The 17,060-nt window shown below is 52.4% G+C and overlaps 1 protein-coding gene across 4 annotated transcripts in view; it reads right to left on the reverse strand.

Annotated features, from left to right (window-relative positions):
- The window catches only part of DLG3 (discs large MAGUK scaffold protein 3), a 185,201-nt gene that overhangs the window by 98,354 nt on the left and 69,787 nt on the right, over window positions 1–17,060 (reverse strand). For all 4 annotated transcript variants that reach the window (XM_050964919.1, XM_050964918.1, XM_050964921.1 and 1 more), the window contains one exon: window positions 6,131–6,184. In XM_050964919.1, the coding sequence (XP_050820876.1) occupies window positions 6,131–6,184 (54 nt within the window). The remainder of the gene's footprint in view (window positions 1–6,130; window positions 6,185–17,060) is intronic.

Below are 17,060 nucleotides of genomic sequence, written 5' to 3' on the forward strand. Positions count from 1 at the left end.
TACACCAGGGGTTAGGTTGGTTTAACTGCATCGCCCTGGGGATGGATTTTTCCCACCCCTGAGTGACGTCGTTATACTGACCTAATTTCGTAGCAGACCAGGCCTGAGTCTGGAAGTCTGAATCCAATGAAGCATGTGGCCAGGCTGAATTTTTCTGGTTTGAGGCCAAAACCAGGATATTTAGAATTACCATTAATCAGACACCTGTCTGTCTCTGTAACTTGAGATGTGGTGAATGTTGGCACATGAAAACACTCACTGAGGAAATTAACATGCTATAAACACAGGTCATTTTAGTATGACAAAGGGCAACTTTGCAGTGTTTTTACACAAAGCACAGGGACTGGCTTTCTGTCAATGGTGGCATGTACAGAGTCTAATCAGTGATCAAAAACAGCCTGTCTCTAACCCTGTTTCTAAACAGAATGTGAGCTGCTGCCTCCGCCTCATTCCCTGGAACACACGGGGGGTGCTTAAACCAATCCCTGGGGCAGCCATGCCATGCCCTCAAGATCTGCCCTTCCTTATAATGCTGCCGAGACAGGATACAATTGTCCAGGTGTAGGGTTTTGCTTTGGTTTGGTTTGAAGAGGGAGGGGAGAGCTAAGGACCAGCACACAAGCCTGCCTGGATGCTTTATGCCCCATCAGTCTATTGTGGAAGAGATAGGTTTGTGGCCTGGGCCATCCAGAATTTGCTGTCTGAAACAGAGGGGTACAAAGATTGAAGAAGCCAGAAAAGGGCCTTTACGTACCCCAAGTGATCCTTCTCTGAACTGAGACCAGCAGGGGGGATCCCTGGGACAAGATTCTTTACAGTAAGCCCCAGAGCAGAGGAGGGGGCATATTGGGGGTTAGCAAGGGGACCCGTACGGCGTTAGCCTGAAGATGGCAGGGGGTCCCATGGACAACAGGTAGTATTGTCGCTTGCCTGTTCTTTGACACTATACTTCCTGCTGTGTTACCAAAACCTAGTGATTCATTTTCAGGCATGTCCACTTTTATGCTGCATGTTTTGCACACCATGGTTGACAATGTACACAGCGCAGATAAATAATACGTGCTCGCCTTCTTTCACTGCTCCAGCAAGGGCCTGCTGTGCTCACTCAGCTCAGAGTGCCACAGGGCATTCATTATGGGCCAGTGTGTTTGCTCTTCCCTAGCTGGGACAACAGGAGAGTGTTTGAATCGCAGTCCTACTCCTCTGAGACAAGTCACAGAGGCTGAGCTGCTGGATGTACTCCTGGGGTACGCCTACACAGGAAAGAGAAACTCGTGGCTGGCAGAACCGGCGCTAGGGGTTTGAGTGCCCTAGGCAGACGGCAAGTTCGCCGCCCCGCGCGCTGGTCCCGCAGCTCCGGTGGAGCTGCCGCAGTGGTGCCTGCGGAGGGGCCGGTGCTCCGCGGCTCCGGTGGAGCTGTGGCAGTGGTGCCTGCGGAGGGTCCGGTGCTCCGTGGCTCCGGTGGAGTTGCCGCAGTCGTGCCTGCAGGCGGTCCACCGGAACCGTGCGAGCAGCCGACCGTCCGCAGGCACCACTGCGGCAGCTCCACCGGAGCCGCCTGCCACCCCCTCTGGCAAAACGGTGCCCACCAATTATTCTGGTGCCCTAGGCGATTGCCTACGCTGCCTAAATGGTAGCGCCGGCCCTGGTGGCTGGCCTGCACCAGCTGACATGGGCTCGCAGGGCTTGGGCTGTTTCATTGCTGTGTAGACTTCGGGGCTTGGGCTCAAGCCTGGGCTCTAGGAGCCTCCTACCTTGCAGGGTCCTAGAGCCCGGGCTCCAGCCTGAGCCTGAATGTCTACACAGCAATGAAACAGCCCTGCAGGCCGAGCCAGCTGGCATGGGCCAGCCCTGGGTTTTTCTTTGCTGTGTAGACCGACCCTTGGCTCCCTGCTACAAGTTTGTGATGGTGTCATGAAGGTGGGCATGGAATGGTCGCAGGAGTGTGGTAGCTAGGGCTGGACACCGTGAGTGCTGCAGCCAGTAGACTCTCAGTAGGCAAAAAGTGAGGGTATTACCCATCGGCGGAAACGTGTTTGGCTATCCAGGCTCACAACACAAGTCCAAAGAGGCCGTGGCAAAGTCAGCAGTGGCCATGCAGCATACAGTTTCCATCCTCAGAGTCAGGAGTTCCCCAATGTTTGTTGAGTGTGGACCACATCCCAACAAAGCAATTGTCTTGTAGCCACTGTTGCGCCAGTCAGTCACACTCTAGGACCGTCCTTGTGGCTACTACAGGGCAATTGCTTACATGGAACAGTACCACTGGGAAAGTATTTCAGGGACTGTATTTAGAGCTGTCTTCCAGTGTAAACAAGGAGCCACAGCTAGCAGCATGTGACCCACCAGCTCTCTACAGGGTACCAGGCAAGTGCTCCATGGACCATAGTCTGGGTCTGGCAACCATCAGAAGAAGTTTGCAATGCTTTGGAGTCGCTTTTCATGCTGATTTCTTGGAACGGCCATCAAAGACATTGTATCATCTGAGAGCAAAGGGAGGTTTCCTCAGTCCCTGGGGACACCTCTGACACACTCAGCACCCTCTGCAAGGCAGATATGCTTTTAATAACCCACACTCTGTGCTGGCTAAAAACCCCTATATGTGAAAATCTATTATGCTAATGCACAAAAAAACCCACCAACCCAGGGCCGGTGCAAGGATGTTTCGTGCCCTAGGCAAAACTTCCACCTTGTGCCCCACCCCCCATGCCCTCGCCCTGAGGCGCCCCCAGTCCCTCATGGCAGCTCCACCCCTCTGCCCTGAGGTGCCCCCCTTGCGGCAGCTCACTCCTGCCCCACCTCCTCCCCGAGCACACCGTGGCTGCTTCATTTCTCCCTCCTCCCAGGCTTGCGGCACCAATCAGCTTAGGCGCTGCAAGCCTGAGAGGTGGGAAAAGTTGAAGCAGCCATGGTGTGCTCGGGGAGGAGGCGGGGCAGGGGTGAACTGGGGCAGAGAGTTCCCTGTGTGCCATCCCCCACCCTTACTTGCTGCACGTGGCCCTCCCCGCGCTCCCCTGCCCCAGCTACCTCCACCTAAATGCCAGTGGCAACCGGGGCGGACAAAGATCCAGCCGCCGTGGTCACTGCTGAAGAAAATGGCGCCCCCCAAATCCCAGTGCCCTAGGCGACCGCCTAGGTCACCTAAATGGTTGCACCAGCCCTGCACCAACCCTATACAGGGTGCATGGACTGTGTCTTAGCACAGACAGAGTCCCCTATGCACACTGAACCTACTGGCTACAGGACGTGTTGAATGATACTTCTGTTTGGAGACAGTTCTTCCAGAGGGGACTTGGGTTACACTGGAAGGACATTGCTGTCTGAGTGGCATTTGTCCCCAGTGGCTCTCTCTGAAAGGATTACGGACAGGCTGGAGAGGACATTTGGAAGCCATTGATGGAGAATGTGCAGAAATTCAGACTCACATTTAGGCACAGAACTGGCCCACGAGGGGGATTATCCTCTAAGGGATTCTTTAATTTAGGTGCTCAGATTGTAGGCCGATAAGCATGGGATAAAAACCTACACAGAACAGAATTTAAAGCACTCGGGAACTGGGTCTGGAGCGCTGGGTTTTGTTAGATTAAATTCTATGGTGGATGCTGGGTTCTATACAAAACACAGAGATCCCTGCCCCCAAATGGTGCCAGTCAAAGGTGATAAGACAAAATGCACCAGGTCTCTAAACCCAAGGCCACCCCTGGATTTACAGCCAGTAAGATCCACAGAATAGGTCCCCAGGCACAGCCACTTGTGGTGGTATCCATAGCCCTGGGTACAGCTGATTTTCTGGACACATTTCTGGGTGCCTGGATCAGATCCCCAGGATCAGCCTCTAGAGATGATTGGGATAATTTGCCAGCTGTCTCCATGGTGATTAGTGTGCTCTAATAATCTAATCAAACGCACCAGAACAGGGCAAGAGGAACAGACCTCAAATCATAGAGAGGCAAGACAGGGCTCCCACCAAGAAGCTGGGAGTGGGGGAGGAGGACAGAGACAGAAAGCTACCAGGATGGAGGGAGAAGGAAACAAGACAAAGAGAAGGAAGAAAAGTGAGGGGTTATCTTGAGCCTCTAAGGCCCAGCTTGTGCTTCTGGAGAACTGGGGCTCAGGCAGGGACTCAATGACAGGAAGGCTGAAGCCACTGTCTCCATATATGGGTCTGTGTGGAGTTGGGGGGCCATGGCCAAGGCCCCCTGGAGAAGCCCAGTATTGGTTGTGACGTCAGTCTCACAGGTCCTTGTCATCCCTGCGTGTGGGTCGTAGGGAACCTTTCACCTCAGCCATCAGCATCCCAGACTGCACTGAAGCATGGGGCGGCGCCCCTGCATCAGGACTCTGCGTCAACGCGTACTGGAGCAAGCTGGGGCTGAGAACAAGGCCAGATCTTGGCAGCTCAGGAGGGTCAGACGCATGAGCTAGCAAGGAGTGAGAGGAGACACACCTAGGCGGGAGAGGAGACGGTGGTGGAGGTAGCCCTGGGTTGAGATTTAAGACAAAGGTAAGTGGATGCATCAAATAGTGGGGAGGATTCAGTTGCTGTTCTCCCTCTCTCCGACTCAGCACTGACCTACCTGCCAGCATGGTGCTGGCCCGTCCTGGGCTGCGTGCGGAACTGGCGTTTGTGTCAGATCTAAAATGCTTTGCTACAGAGGTGCCACATGGGGACTACTGACCCAGCGTGCAATACTCCATCCTGATGCAGAAGACAAAGCAAAGCCTGGCACAAGGCATCTCCAGAGCTGCCCCCGTGTTAAAGAGGAGGGTGGCTGCCATATGCTGCCTCCTAAGACAAATAGGTGCAGCTGGCAGAGACCTGGCACACTGTCAATGCGTCTCTCAACGAGGTAAAGTCTGAGTGCCCCATGGCTATGCAGCTAGTGCTGCAGGAACCACGTATTCATCCCAGCCACTGTCCACTGTTCTTCCTCTCTGCCCTGTGTAGAGACACTGCTAAGGGTTCTGGCCAAACCCTTCCGCTGAACGGCGGGGGCAGGGCTGAAGTGGGTCAGTGAGGAGGTGGTCTCATGGGTCACCAGGTTAAAACTCCTGTCCAGTAAGATTAGCCTCTCTCGTTCCCCCACCACCAAGTATCTCTTCCCTTCCCTGAATCCACCCCCAGAGTCCATTCCACACTCTTCTACCCCTGCCCCCCACCAGGCTCCCTCCTCCACCCCTGCCTTCCTGCTGTTAACACCCAGAGACAGCTTCCTTGCTTTCCTCCTGGGGGCTGGTGAATTCGCTAATCGCTCTGATCAGAGCTTTGCTTTCAGGTAATAACTCCCCTAGTGATGCTGAGAAATGCCACATGGGGTGGGTGGATAGAAGCAGCACTAAAATGGCCTTCCCTCAGCAAAGGAGCTGGGAACAGCTGGTGTGAGGTGTGAGCAGAGGAGCAGCTCTAGAGAGGCCACCCTCAGCCCCCTGATAATAGCCATGCTAGGATGGAGCCGTACCCCCTGGACCCAGGCACGCAGGTGGGCCCAGGCAGGCAGGCAGGGGATCCCAGGGAGCCGTATGCCCCGGGCCCAGGCAGGCAGGCAGGGGATCCCAGGGAGCCGTATCCCCTGGGCCCAGGCAGGCAGGCAGGCAGGGGATCCCAGGGAGCCGTATCCTCCGGGCCCACGCAGGCAGGCAGGCAGGGGATCCCAGGGAGCCGTATCCTCCGGGCCCACGCAGGCAGGCAGGCAGGGGATCCCAGGGAGCCGTATCCTCCGGGCCCAGGCAGGCAGGCAGGGGATCCCAGGGAGCCGTATGCCCTGGGCCCAGGCAGGCAGGCAGGGGATCCCAGGGAGCCGTATCTCCAGGGCCCGGGCAGGCAGGGGATCCCAGGGAGCTGTATCCTCCGGGCCCAGGCAGGCAGGCAGGGGATCCCAGGGAGCCGTATCTCCAGGGCCCGGGCAGGCAGGGGATCCCAGGGAGCCGTATCTCCAGGGCCCGGGCAGGCAGGGGATCCCAGGGAGCTGTATCCTCCGGGCCCAGGCCAAGGCAGGGGATCCCAGGGAGCCATATCCCCAGGGTCTGGGCAGGCAGAGGATCCCAGGGAGCCATATCCCCAGGGTCCGGGCAGCAATGGTTAACATGTTATTTCTATAGAAAAAAATGAAAATCCAAGCAGGAGACTTACAGAGATCCCTGGTTCCAAGGAGTCTGTGTTCACGATAATGGGAGCAGGGTTAGCCTGTTAGAGACGGAGACAAAACCCAGAGTATCACAACGCTGAGCTATGGGTCCCAGTGCACCAAGCCCCCAGCCACTCTCTCCATGACTTGCCCACCAGACACACAATCACATGGTTCTTAGCAGAAGAGCAAGCCATGAAAACAAGGCAGTGTTCTCTGGCACTCTCCCTCTCAGATACCCCACCCAGGCTGCGTCTCCATTTGGGCAAGGCCCCCTCCAGTCAGACCTGGCAAGATTCTGACAGGCTTTCCAGGCGCCGCAATCAATCCAGTAGCGTTCCTGTCCCTGGGGAGCCCTGGTGCTGCGGCACAGGAAAGGAAGGAAAGAGATCACACCCCTAGCCTCTATTCCAGCTCCAGAACAGATCGTACCCGAATCCCTGGCTATTGGGAGCCTGGCAGCTGGGGAGAGGGAAAAAAGGTACTTCCAGTCGACGTGGAGAGGCACTAGTGGACTCAGCTCAGGGGCAGGAGCTGGGAACGGCCAAGTTCCAGTCCCCATTCTGCAGCAGATGCACCTGTGACCTTGGGTGAGTCCCTTCTCTTCCCCTCCTGGAGGGGGCGGTGGGAATGGACTCAGTAATATGTGCACAGCACATAGGAGCACACAGCCTGGCCAACGTGCTCAGGGGAGCGACAATTGCAGAAACTCTGGGGTCAACATTCATTTCACAACTTCCAATCCTGCCTGTTAAGGGCATGTGAGCCTCTAATCCGGAGCCACAGGTTCCCGTGCAGCCCTCAGACCCAGGCACCACTGGACAGCTCACCCAGAACTACTGGACGTGAGGGGCTAGCAGAACTCTCACCCTCCCAAAGGCCCCAGCCACAAGGACCCTGACTGGCCATACCACATTACTCAGGAGGAGGCCCGGGAAGTTGTCTGAGCAATGGAGAGACTTTCTGAGTGGCTGCTGCACTGTGCTTGACTCTTGTTTGAGCCTTGGCTTCTGATTCTGGCTCTGACCTCTGGCTTGGACTCTGGTTCTGACCATCTGGCCTGAGCACTCCTGCTCCGATCACTGGGCCAGCCTGTCCACGTCCCAGTCCTGACACTGCCTCCCTGGGTTTTCAGCTTCCTTGGAACAGCCAACCAGCTGCTGACCCAGCACTCAAAGATGAACACCGTCGAATGCCCCGGGATGGGCCATGGCTTTCAGTGATTTGGAGACAATGGAGAGGAGCTTCCATTTCTTCAGACCACCTGAGCTGTCCATAACTCCTCCTGGGCACCACGTATACATCCCCCAAAGCACCACCCGCCCCGGCACTCGACAGCTCTCCTCCCAAAGCACCACACAGACTCCTGGGCAGTCTGGGGGAAAGTCCTTCTCCTCCCCTCAGCACCAGGTGGATTTCCCCCTCCCCACAGTCTGGGCTGTTCCCTGTTAGCGCAGCTGATCTGTGACCTCGAGGCTGATACTTGGTGACTTTCCAGGCATTAGGGATCCTCTCTGCCCTAGACAATGAGCTTCTCCAGTTGCTGCAGCTCCCCTCCCTGGGTCTCCTCTGCTTCTGGAGCTGTGTTTGACAGAGGAGATCTACACCTGTGCTGGAGGAAGGAGGCGGAGCAGGCCTGAGTGCTCCTGAGGCCAGGTGAGAGGGAGGGTGGTGATGAGAGGTAGCCACAGGTGCAGGAATGTCTTTGTGTATCAATGACTTGGAGCATAGGCAGGTAGGGAAGCACATTTCCTGACACAAAGTCAGGCCGGGTGGGCAATGACATTCAGAATGAGAATGGAGGCTGGGAAAGGACAGGTCCAGCCCCTGAGGGTGGGAGGGGGATACAGCAATCACCCAATGGCAGAAGGTGAGCAGCAAGGTGAGCGAGCCGGGAGATAAGCACTGGAGAGGTGGAGAAGAGCATGTGATAAAGCCCCAACTGCTTGTGTGGTTAGAGTGAGAGCTGTACTGAGAGATTCAAACGTTCCATCAGGCGCTTTGCATCCCCTCGAGACACATTAGGCAGGAGCTTTTTATCCCTTTTCTGTGCTTTGGGTGTCAGGGAATCACCAGCTTCCAGCCCTTTGCTTTGGCTCAGAGTCTGGAATGAGTGCAGGTGAGACACAAAATGTGAAAATGGAACAAATCACACGACACAGCTACTGAGGTATCATGGGACCTGCTGCCCTAGCCCTGGTGCTGATTCTATGTTCAGCCCTGCTGGGAAGCCATCCAGCAAGAGATCCTCCTGAAGGATAGCACCCAGGCAGAACCTGCTACTGCCCCGGGCTCATCCTCCCCACAAACCGGTCTAGAGAGAAATGCAAGAATCAATTGAACTGAGAGTGGCAGGAGGCACCGAGCGTATCCTGGCCACTGCAGGCCCTCTGCAGCTCTGGGAATACACATGTACAATTGTTCCAAACACTTAGTGAACAATGAACACGGCTTCACCTGGGCAAAACCATTATGCCCATTAACTGGTTGATAACATTGAAATCCTTCCCATGGCTGAGCTGAATGATCTAGAGACAGAATCATGCCCTGAAACACAGGGATCAAAGGCTGGCTGCTCAACTCACTATTTCTCTCCACAGTCAGGGCTGATGTGGAGACAGCATGCTCCTCCCCACCCTTGAAATGATGCATCACTTGAATTGCCATCACCGGCCATAACTGTCCACCACAAGGTTTTCTCCTTGGAAGCATCTGGATAGATGGTCTGATTTGGTGAGGCAGTTCCTTCCTTAGAGGTTTTTGAGGCCTGGCTTGACAAAACCCTGGCTGGGATGATTTAGTGGGGGATTGGTCCTGTTCTGAGCAGGGGGTTGGACTAGATACCTCCTGAGGTCCCGTCCAACCCTGATATTCTATGATTCCTATGTTCCAGCCAGAAGCAGCACAGATGTGTTCCCAAGAAAGCCACATTCAGCCCTCTGCCACCAGAAAGAAGCTGGGTTGACTAGACTTGCAAGGCAGTAAAGGGGAATATCTCACAAGATCACTCACCCTCCAACACAGTATGGAAAGTTCCTGTGCACATTTGTGCCCCACCTAGGCCCCCTCCCTTCCTGACACCTCCAGCACAGAAGAACAAAGCTACCGTACCAGATTCCCCCCCTCTGCCTCTTCCAACACAGCTCCTAACCAGCTGTGTTCTACCTGCTGCTGCTTGGTAACCTCCTCCTCCTCACTCCCCATAAACAGGGCTCCCAAGGATGCGCCTCCTTCCGCTCCACTTCTTCCAAGCAGGTTCAGTAAGAACAGATGTTATCTTCCACCATAATTAATAAAAGTATTCAAAATAATGAATGGCCTAGAGAAGGAAGATTGGGAACCCATTTTCATACCATCTATAGTGGTGGTTTTCAACCTAATTTATTATTGTGGGCCAGGCGGCAGCCCCAACCCTGGACCTCTGCCTTGCAGGGCCAGCCAGTGACCTTGACCCCAGACTGTGTGGGGTTGGGCAGCAGCCCTGGACCCCAGACCCGCTTCTATGGGGGGGGGCGGGCAATTACTCCAGACCCTGCGGGGATGGCTGGCAACCCTGATCCCAAACCCCATAGGGCCAGCTGGCAGCCCCAGACTCCCGCTGCACCAGGCACCCAGGAACTTGGACCCCACCACAGCTGGGCTGCAGCTGTGTGCTAACTGGGCTGCATGAGGCCCACGGGCTGTGGGTTGAGAACAGCTGATCTATAGTCTCCCTTTCTCATAAAAGACAGACAAGTGCAAAGTACTACTTTTAGGAAGGGAAAATCAAATACCCCACTATAAAATGGTGACTAACTGGCTAGGCAGCCTGTGACGAAGCAGAGCAACTGCCAGCCAGCACAGCAGGGGGTTAAAGAGAGACTCTGCTCTGCCCCTGCCCAGCTAGCCCTGTTATACCTCCAGCTAATGCCAGGCCTGGAGGGGAAGAAAAGGAAAGAGCTGGTCTCAGTTCAGGGCTGACTGGCACAGGGGCAGGAGCAAGCCCCCTCTCTAAGTGAGGGGGAAGGATCACTAACCTGCCCACCCAGGCAGCCACCAGGGAGGAAGCCCTGTGCCTCCAGCCATGGGAAACTCTGGAGGAGACCTAGGAACCTCCAGCTCCAAAGGCAACTGAGTGGGTGAAGCCCAGTGATATTGTGGAGCTTGGACTCACCATTGACAGAGTCTAGGACCATGATGAGGTGCCACTCCACACCCAAGGGAAGGAGCCTACAGGAACAGGCCATCCAACTAAGGGGGTTTGTACGCCCCAAACCGAACAGACTGGTAGGAAGTAGCCCAGGGCAGCGAATTTAGACTCCTTGCCGGGAGGGCTAACAAACACAGGAACCTTGGTTGGGACCCAGGGGAGAGGGAGGGCCTGGGACTCTCTCTACCTCCCCACCAGCCTTAGAGACTGAGGCCTCACAGCCAAGTAGGGAGTTGGGAGCCATGCACTCTAAGCACTAGGCTGTCCATCCCTCCAGGCTGGCTGTTACGCAGCCGTACTGCAGAAAAGTATCTGGGGGGATTACAGCAGATCAAAGTGAAAATGAGTCAACAATGTAATTCTGTTGCAGAAAAGGCAAATGAACTTATGGGATGTGTTAACAGAAGTCTCTTATGTAAGACCTGGGAGGTAATTGTTCCACTCTATGCAGCACCAGCAAGGCCTCAGCTGGAGTACTCTGTCCAGTTTTGGGCAACACATGTTAAGAAAGATGTGGACAAACTTGAGTGAGTCCAGAAAAGAGCAACAAAAATGATAAAATGTTTAGAAGTCCTGATCTGTGAGGAAAAGTTGAAAGAATTTGACATGTATATTCTAGAGAAGAGAAGACCGAGGACATGATAAGAGTCTTCAAATACGTTAAGGGTTGTTACAAAGAGGACAGTGATCAGTTGTTCTCCATGTCCACTGAGGGTAGGGCAAGAAGTAATCTGCTCAATTTGCAGCAAGGGAGATTTAGGGTTGATTTAGGGTTGAATTAGGAAAAACTTTCAAACTTTAAGAGTAGTTATGTACTGGAACAAGTTACCTAGGTAGGTTGTGGAATTCCCATCGCTGGAATCTTTAAGAAAGGGGTAGGCAAGAACGTGTCAGGGATGGTCTAGGTATACTTAATCCTGCTTCAGTGCAAGGGGTTGGACTAGATGACTTCCTGAGGTCACTTCCAGCCCTACATTTCTGTGGCTCTATAACAGAAGAACAAGAGGACACTGAATGACTTTTGAAAAGTGGCAAACTAAGACAAGGAAATACTTTCCACACAGTGCACAATCATATGGAATTCATTGCCACAAGGTAGCACCAAGACTAAGAGTTTAGCAGAATTCCAAAAATGTTGCATGTTTGTATGGATAAAAAAACCTGCCAGAGTTGGAATAAATAAATATTAAAAAAAAAGAGTTTTGGAAGGGATATAAACCCTTCTACTTCAGGTCATCAGAAAGCCTCTAAGTAGTGGAGAGTAGGAGAAATTTCAAACTTATGAGCTTGATGCAGGAATTACTGGATGAGTTTCTCTAGCCTGTGTTATGCAGGAAGTCAGGCTAGATGATCCTACTAGACCTTTCTGGTGTTAAAACCTATTAAGCTATAAACCTTGCCCTGGTGACAGATTATCCCATTACTACCTACTACTGGGTTTCTGAAACCTCTGGTCCCAGCCACTGGCAGAGAGGACCACGAGTGTGATCCAGCATTGCCAATTTTGATTTGTTCATGTCTGAGCTGTTTGAATTTCTGAACATTTAACTGTCCTTACACTGTAGGTGGGGGAACTGGGAATCAACAAGCTGGGAGTTCCGGTCTTACTCGGAAAGATTCTGATGACAGAATGGAGCAGGAGATGGTTAATTTGATGAATTCACGGATGCATTCTCATCTCTCCTGCCGCCATAACTACAGGTTACAAAAGGATAGATTTGGATGATGGGTAATTCTCCTTTAGCTCAGGCAAACACAACCGCTTCCAAATGCTCCTGCCGAACTCCACCCACACATAAAGCAGTGTCACACTTAAGCTGCAATGTCTTGAACTAGCAAGTGCCATGTCCCCACTGCAAAGCTCCCCTTTCTGGCACTACGGAGTGCTCATATCTGACCCTGCTAAATTGTGAGGTGGAGTATCTTAAATCTGACACTGGGCCAGGTCTGAATATTGCATGCCCGTGGTCCCAGACCAGTACAATTCTGGGAGAAAATTCCACATTTCACAGTAAAAAGAAAACATTTTTATAGCTGGTGGTTAAAAAACAATGGTGGTTCAGAGGTTTGAAATGCTAGAGGCCATCTCAGAGGAGATGGATTGGCGGCAGAGTGCAGAGGAACTGGTTAAAGGTAAATGCAATTTATCGCATGGCCCCCTGAGGTATTGCATGGCTATTACTACCACCTTGGTGCTTTGTGACCCTTCTGCAGGACAGGTGCTCTCAATGGTAAAGTCACAGAAGCTTTTACATCCCAGCCGATATCCCCTGGTATGCCCCATCACTAATCCCACAATCATTGCCTCTCTGTGCATTGCTACACGTTGTCTCGCCTGCTCACCGTGTCCTGCTCTCCATGCACTGAGCATCTGTCCCAGTCATTCCACGCGATCGCTTTTTACATTTGAAAATACTGCTAGGAGCGCAATTTCCCACATGGGACCCAGGAGAACAGTAATGTAAGTGGCTGCTTAAAACAAAGCCACAGCCCGGCAAAAGGAATTCAGACTAGGAAATCCCTGTTTGTCTCCTGTTGGGAGCTACTCCAGGAAGCCGAGTATTATGGGAGAGGCATTTAGATACTAGTCCCTAGTGACTTTGCACTTACAGGGATCCCTACGTTTGTACCTTGCCCGTGTTTTTCGGAAAGTCTGACAAGCCCAAGAGAGGGTTTATAGATGAACTGATTCCCCCATCACACAGACACTGGGCTTCTGGCAGCAGCAGGAGGGGCAGGAATGTCATTATTGTTTGCTGGGCAGCAAGAAGATGCTGGCGTATTGACTTTGACATTGTCTGCGTGGAGTTGTAAGTAATTTATGCCCAAGGGTGAGCCGCGTGGTCCCACGCAGACGGGAGAGGGAACGAGAGCAGTGCACTTAGATCACATTCAATGGGGCTGTCAGAGCTTTTCCATTAAAAACACTCAATCACATTCTTATTGTTTACCGAGCCCTGCCACCGTGCTTGGGGTGCTACAAATGGAAGAAGTGGCTCTGGCCCTACAAAGCTCACCAGCTTGGGCAGGCGCAAAGCAGGCAGTATAGACCCACAAATCCCACTAAAATCCACGGGAGCTGTAGGTGCTCAGCACCCCTGGCTATCAGGCCAAGAACGTGTGTCCATTGCCGGCCTGAGCCTGAAGTGCTGCAGGAGTCTCACGGGGATCACTGCAGGGCTTCATGGGAAGTGTGGGGGCGGAGGTCGCCCGACGCGAGAAGAGTCTGTCCCAAGCTAAAGGAAAGCCAGCACAGAGCCAGCATGGGCGAAGGCTGCAGAGGCAGAGGGGCTTGGACAGAGCAAAGGAAACGAGCGGGGAAACCAACAGCTGTGCAGGGTCTGGAAGGTGACCTGCGTGGAGGGATTCAGGGGGCACTGATGTGGTCGGAGTGAAGGTGAGGAAAACAAGGACCGGCGGGGAGCGCAGGGAGGCCGGAAAGCAGGCGGTTACAGCAGTCAAAGCGAGGAGCCAAGGCACGAACAAGCTTTGGGCAGTCAGGATGCAGAGGAAAGGCCAGACTTCCATGCCACCTGAGCTCCAGCAGGAGTATGCTGCCAGCAGCCATGGCAGTCTGTGGTGCGGGGGGGGGGGGGGAGATCTGCACACTGTGCCGTCCAGAGCACCAAACATTGGCACTGATTGGTCTGCTGGTCCCGTGGATTTGGTGGAAATTTGGCGGCGGGTACACCAAAGCTGCGGGACCGGGGACCTCCTGCAGGCAAGCCACACTTGGGACAGCAAAAAAAGCTAGAGCCGCCCGTCAGTACCTGAGCCAAAATTCAGCATATGTAAAAACAGGCTTTTCCAAAGCCTTAGGCCCACAGAAATGCTCCAGTCACAAGAAATGCTGGTTTTTAAAAAATAAACCAATGACTCTTCCCTTCCAGTGTGGTTTAATGGCTGCCATCTTGGCTGAGAGACTGGAGGCTGAACAGTCTTTCCAGGCTCATGCCCTGTGGCTCAGCCACAGAATGACACACATGCGCACTGGCCGAGGGCCACATCTGTAGCTTTGTGCTAGTGCATGAGAAACAAGAAGTTACACCGACTCGCCTATTTTCATTTGGTAGTTTCTGCATCTCCCTCCATTTGCATGAACCACATACAGAGGGAAAAGCCAACTGGACTTTTCAGTGCCTTTACTTTGTAAAGGGGTTACTAGTAACAGAGACAATGAAATGGTTTTTCAAATATCTGATGACGAAGCGCTGTGCCCGTTCAAAGTGTGATGCCTGGAATCTCAGAGTGGGGAGAGAAAGGCTCAGTGACAGTTCCATCCACGGTGAGGAACGTGCCACAAGCAATCCTCTGGCGCTCACTGCCACAGGACGAGCGTCTACACAAATGTACAAACTTTTCATAAACTGCCAGCCTGAAAGGCCCCAGACTGTCAGACACTAACTGGGAAATGGACAGGCAACTGCACTGGAGTGTCAGCACCACAGGGTGTACAGAAAGCACAGATTCATGGAAACCCTGTTCTGTTGGCAGGTCACCTCCACAGAAGCGGTGTCCTACTATAGGTGGGGAAGTTTCTCACTATTTAAATTAATTAATTTCCCAGGAGTGAGCCCCTGTCTCTGTGCAACAGCAAACCAAGCTGGCTTACCTTTAGCAGGATTCACCCTAGTACATACGAAGTTGCTCATCTGTTTCTCTCCAGCCTCTGCTGAAGCTTTTCATGGAGAATTCTTTTCCCACCACCTGATCTGCCTGCTGCGCTATGAATGAGTTCCTTAGGATGCCAAGAAGCATATGCTCTGATTGTGCCTGGGATGAAGACATTCCTCCCTGGGGAACTGAGAGAGCCAGGAAGGTGTGACTTGCAAATCAGAAGGCAGAACAACAAACCCTCCAGCTCCTTCCTCTGGAGCATATAGATGTGCAGTTATTTTGCGTCTATAATTTGAACTTTTGGGGCAGAGCTAACCCAGGTCCTGCTTCTCTTTACACCAGAGATACATTTACCTGGAACTGATCTATGACTTGGGACCTCTGGGAGGGCTTGTCTAGATCCATTAGTCCCCTTTCTAAGTAAAGTGAAATGCCTCCTATCATTAGTTAGGGAAGTGATGCTGCTACCTTCAGGTCAGAGGCCTGGAGTTTGAATGTGGAAGGGGCTATATGTCTCTGTGTATAATCAATGAGGTGTCCTTGTGACACCTTAGAGACTAACAAATGTATTTGGGCATAAGCTTTCATGGGCTAAAACCCACTTCATCAGATGCATGGAGTGGAAAACACAGTAGGAAGATATTTATACACACACACAAAAAGATGGGAGTTGCCTTACCAAGTAGGAGGGTCAGTTCTAACGAGACCATTCAATTAAAGTGGGCTATTATCAATAGGAGGAAGAATCACTTTTGTAGTGGTAATCAGGGTGGCCTATTTCAAACAGTTGACAAGAAGGCGTGAGTAAACAGGAGGGGGAAATTAGCATGGGGAAATTAGTTTTTAGTTTTTGTAGTGACCCATCCACTCCCAGTCTTTATTCAGGCCTAATTTCATGGTGTCCAGTCTGCAAATTAATTCCAGTTCTGCAGTTTCTCATTGGAGTCTGTTTTTGAAGTTTTTTTTGTTGAAGAGGTGCCACTTTTAAGTCTGTTATTGAGTGACCAGGGAGGTTGAATTGTTCTCTGACTGGTTTCTGAATGTTATAATTCTTGATGTCTGATTTGTGTCCATTTATTCTTTTACGTAGAGACTGTCCGGTTTGGCCAATGTACATGGCAGAGGGGCATTGCTGGCACACGATGGCATATATCACATTGGTAGATGTGCAGGTGAACGAGCCCCTAATGGTGTGGTTCCTTGTTGTTTTTGCTAATACAGACTATCACGGTACCACTCTGAAATCTGTGTATAATAAAGCCCGTGATAGCATAATCCTCAGTGTTCTAATTCAGTTTGCACTGATGTTCTCTCCATGTCTCTGATTGTCACTCTGTGTATCAGAAGAATTGATTCTGGTCTCTCCCTCCTGCACTGGGCTCTGTGTCGAAGGGATTCCAAGTTGTCCTGGTTCAGCCTTTTTGGAGCACTCCAAAGCCTGGTCACCGTGCCTTACCATCAAAGGTCTGGCAGGATTCTCACTTGCCACATCCAATGTGACAGAGCAGATTTGCTTCCTCTTTCTAATCCCAGGAGATTGCAGAAGAAAAAGAGAAATCTGTGGGTACGTCTACACTACAGGATTATTCCGATTTTACATAAACTGGTTTTGTAAAACAGATTGTATAAAGTCGAGTGCACGCGGCCACACAAAGCACAATAATTTGGTGGTGTGCGTCCATGTACCGAGGATAGCAGTAGAAAGGTCAGGCAGCCATGTCCATGGGTGTGGGCTGGTTTGATGTCTGTGGGGAGTTGCTAAGGAAAGGTTAGTTGACCACTGAAAGTATCATTTGCTTTAATTTCTCCCTTCAGTTGGGAGAACTGACGTGGTGTTTTTGGCACAATTGCGGCAGGCGTGTAAAAAGGTAGCACTTGGTCTGCAAGGGCCGACCGGCTGTTTTTGGCAAGGATTAGGACGTTGGCATTCTGAGACCCCAGGGGATAAGGGGTTGGAACCAGGATGACAGAGCACCAAGAATCCAGAGAACTACCCGACATTTGGGAAGGAGGAAATGGTTTTTAACGTCACAGGGAGCACTGGGGCTCAGAAGGACAAGGAGAGGAGTGAGCCAGGCTTCACAGCACTGTGACAGGGGAAGAAGCCCATCTGGAGATGGTCTCAGGTG

The sequence above is a fragment of the Gopherus flavomarginatus genome, chromosome 8 (genome assembly GCF_025201925.1).
Source record: "Gopherus flavomarginatus isolate rGopFla2 chromosome 8, rGopFla2.mat.asm, whole genome shotgun sequence".
NCBI lineage: Eukaryota > Metazoa > Chordata > Testudines > Testudinidae > Gopherus > Gopherus flavomarginatus.